This window comes from Triticum aestivum, chromosome 2B (assembly GCF_018294505.1).
Source record: "Triticum aestivum cultivar Chinese Spring chromosome 2B, IWGSC CS RefSeq v2.1, whole genome shotgun sequence".
Taxonomy (NCBI): domain Eukaryota; kingdom Viridiplantae; phylum Streptophyta; class Magnoliopsida; order Poales; family Poaceae; genus Triticum; species Triticum aestivum.
The window spans coordinates 103,672,380-103,675,639 of NC_057798.1; the positions used below are offsets into that span (position 1 = coordinate 103,672,380).

The 3,260-nt window shown below is 50.4% G+C and overlaps 1 protein-coding gene across 1 annotated transcript; it reads right to left on the reverse strand.

Moving 5' to 3' along the window:
* Nucleotides 1–944: 944 nt before the first annotated feature.
* LOC123040658 (phylloplanin) lies at nucleotides 945–1,852 on the reverse strand. The gene is made up of 2 exons (XM_044463439.1): nucleotides 1,628–1,852; nucleotides 945–1,538 (listed from the first exon to the last, which is right to left on the reverse strand). Exons 1-2 carry the CDS (start codon nucleotides 1,776–1,778, stop codon nucleotides 1,267–1,269), a joined length of 423 nt encoding a protein of 140 aa, XP_044319374.1. The 5' UTR covers nucleotides 1,779–1,852; the 3' UTR covers nucleotides 945–1,266.
* Nucleotides 1,853–3,260: the final 1,408 nt, after the last annotated feature.

Sequence of the window (3,260 nt, forward strand, 5' to 3'; positions counted from 1 at the left end):
CTAGCCCATCCTCTCGTGTGAGAGGACCCACCGTATGTGAACGAGGTGGCTTGACCCAGCTTGGCGTGCAATAAACAGCCGATTCGGCCGTTCCTCCAGAGTCAGGCCAAGACCTGTTTTAAGGTTCGTGTAAGCCAGGTTTTAGATGCAGCACAAGCAATCAAACATGCCAGATTATTCCAGCGTAGGCCTGGTTAGGGTGGATGTGGGCAACCAAACGCATCCTTAGTTGCATGAGTTTGTATGGATTTAAGGTATGCTTATTGAGATGTACGATTGTGAAGGCGTGCCCGCGGGAGTTTGAGAGGCTTAACTTGCCAAATCCGGCCGTAGATGTTGTTAGTCACCTTATAATGTATTTGAAGATGGGCTACCCTTGCAACTGGTCCATTTCCATTTTGCCGCGGATATGTGTGGATGTATTGGTCAAGCCAGAGAAGATGAGATGATGAAAAGCATAACTAAAGTTAGGCATGGGCGGACACTGAAGAGTTCAGAGTGGCATCTCACTTTGTTGGCCTTTATCCTGCACTTTAGGACCACTTGCGCACCTTCAAATCTAATCTCATTCAGGAAAAAAAAAAAGAGCTGTCACTGTGTACATCATGTTGTTGTATACACCACTAACGTTAACGAATCTGTTAAAACTCATATTAGAGGATTGCGATGAAAGCAAGGCGAGGGACAAGCGTCATAATTAGACGTGCTTTATACTCAAAAGGATCGTTACACTTTGGAAGACACTGACATTGTGCGATCATATTTGCGGGCGGCAGAGTCAATGCCGGCTTAGAGCTTTAGCACCCAGATTTGCGAAATACTCCCTCCGTCCTTTAAAGAGTGTACTTCCAACTTTCTTGGAAAGTCAAACTTTTTTATATTTAACTGTGTTTATATAATAGTACATCAACATTTATGCCATCAAATTAGTAACATTAGATTCGTGATAAAATATACTTTCATTATATACCTATTTGATTTCACAAACATTGATATATTTTTGCACAAACTCGGTCAAACTTTGAGATAGTTTGACCCTCCAACAAAGTTGGAAGTACACTCTTTAAAGGACGGAGGGAGTACTACGATTATCTATCCAGTTGCTCAACTTAGCCAACCTACAACAACAACACTTACGTCAAGCGTTTGCAGCTCCTGTAACTTGCCTTGCATTTCATTTCAAACCAAACTAAAGATAGAAGAGGTAATTAGCCAGATCTCAGTATGCTGAGATGGTTGGACCGACGACACAGTGAACTACTAATTTCATCGGCTGTGGAAGGAGAAGCCCGCGGGGAAGAGGTGGAAGATGCCGCCGAGCAGCCTGGTGAGCGGGCCCTGCAGGTAGGAGACCAGCTTCCCCGCCGGCGGCAGCTGCGCGTCGCACTTGATGAGCGGCGTGTCCACCACCAGCGAGCACCGGCCGATGAACGCCGCCAGCGCGCTTGTCAGGTCCGCCTCCATCGTGAAGGAGCCGTTGGTGTTGGTCGTCGCGCCGGCCACCACCTGCCCCGCGCACCGCAGCTCCACCTCCGCGTCTGCACAGCACAGAACAGATCAATTAGCCATGCCATGTGTGTCGCAGTCGCAAGATTCAGGAACATCAAGGCATGCGTAGCGTACGTACTCGGGAACACGGGGGAGGTGGCGATGTCTATGAGGCTGCCGGTGTTGCACGGCACGACGCCGCTGACGACGAGCCTGCCGAGCTTCGCGTCGGCGCCGCCGAGCACGCACGCCAGCGCGGCCACGAGGAGGAGAACCACCGTAGATGCCATTTGTCGGGGCGCGTGAGAGCTTTGATTCGTCTGGCTTCTTGCTTCAGCTAGGACAACCTATTTATATAGTCACTCAGAAAGTGTACAACCAGCGTCCTCTTAATTTTAACCCGAGTTAAACTTAATCTGGATCAGCTCAATTACCTCGCTTTAATTAGTCTTGCCCAGTCATGAAAATCTTCTGACACTGATAAACTTCTACGCGGAGTAGTGTTACAAAGATCGCCTTATGATGGATGAAGAACCTTTACGCTTTTCTGGCGGGCTAAAATCATTACGCGCGCTTTTTCCCCCTCTGAAACAGACCCCCATGGTAGTTAGTGCGTCCAAAAACAAGCTTTAGTGCCGGACTTAGTGCTGTGGAGAAGAAACGGAAATGCTGGATCGATAAACGGATCGGGTTGCCATGTCGGCAATTGCTTATCCCGCCATCACAAAGTTCGACGAGCTCTCGTGGTGCGCTTTTGTTGCCGTAGTGCGTTAACAACAACGGTCAGTAGCTGGCAGCTGAGAGAATGAGCTGATCGAGCCTTTATATATTCCCACTTGCGAGCCAACAGTAAGGCAGGCCAGAGACGAGTGTCCTCTCCACTGGCGCTTTGCGCGTTACTCCGCTCGTGACTAGGAGTAGCTCGATTACATATGTCCTGTAGATTAGTAGAGATGTACGTAGCACATAGTTACATAGGTACAAGACAACCGCCTAAACTGGACCGTGAGCAAAAGCTTCGGTTTGCTTACACCTTGTACAATGCGAGATGCTTCAGTGCTTAGCTCTATCCAAGAGGGATGTATGATTACTCGTCTCTTCTTTAATGAAAAAAGCTTTCGTCCCGCTATATAGATATAGCAACAGCCCGATATAACAAAGAGTTCAATGCTGGGGCAAATAGCACACGCATGCCCAAAAGAAACAAAAGAGAAAGAAGAGAGAAAATAATGTAAACAGCGTCGGATCGATGAAAACGATGATAACCCGAAACCGTTGCGCCCACCGGAGATGTACCACCTCGCTCCAGGCACCTCGAACCTCCGCATACCAAGCAACACCTTCAGGAAGGAACACGACGGCGACGACACTGATGCTCGGACAGGTCCTAGGATTTCCCCCGGTACACGGAGGGACATGAGGAAGGGGAAGACCAGTCGCCCTTCATGAAGGAACGATGGCGCCCACGGGCGTCACCGCGTCGGTGCCGGCAAGCCGGCATAGATTTCTCCCATCCGCCAAAAACACCCACAACCCCGAACGGCCCGACGCGCTCCACCAGACAAGCCACCCACGAACGTGCGCCACCATGGTCTTGCCATCAACACCGCCGCCTCACCATGGTCATCGAAGCGAGACTGACGAGGACGAGAAGGAGCAGCCGGGAACGAGGAGCGGCAACGACAGCAGCCATGCTGGAGGAGACAACCTCCAACGCCATCAGCGCTCACCGACCGGACGCGGCAAGGGGAGCGTACCAGGCCCTCGAGGCC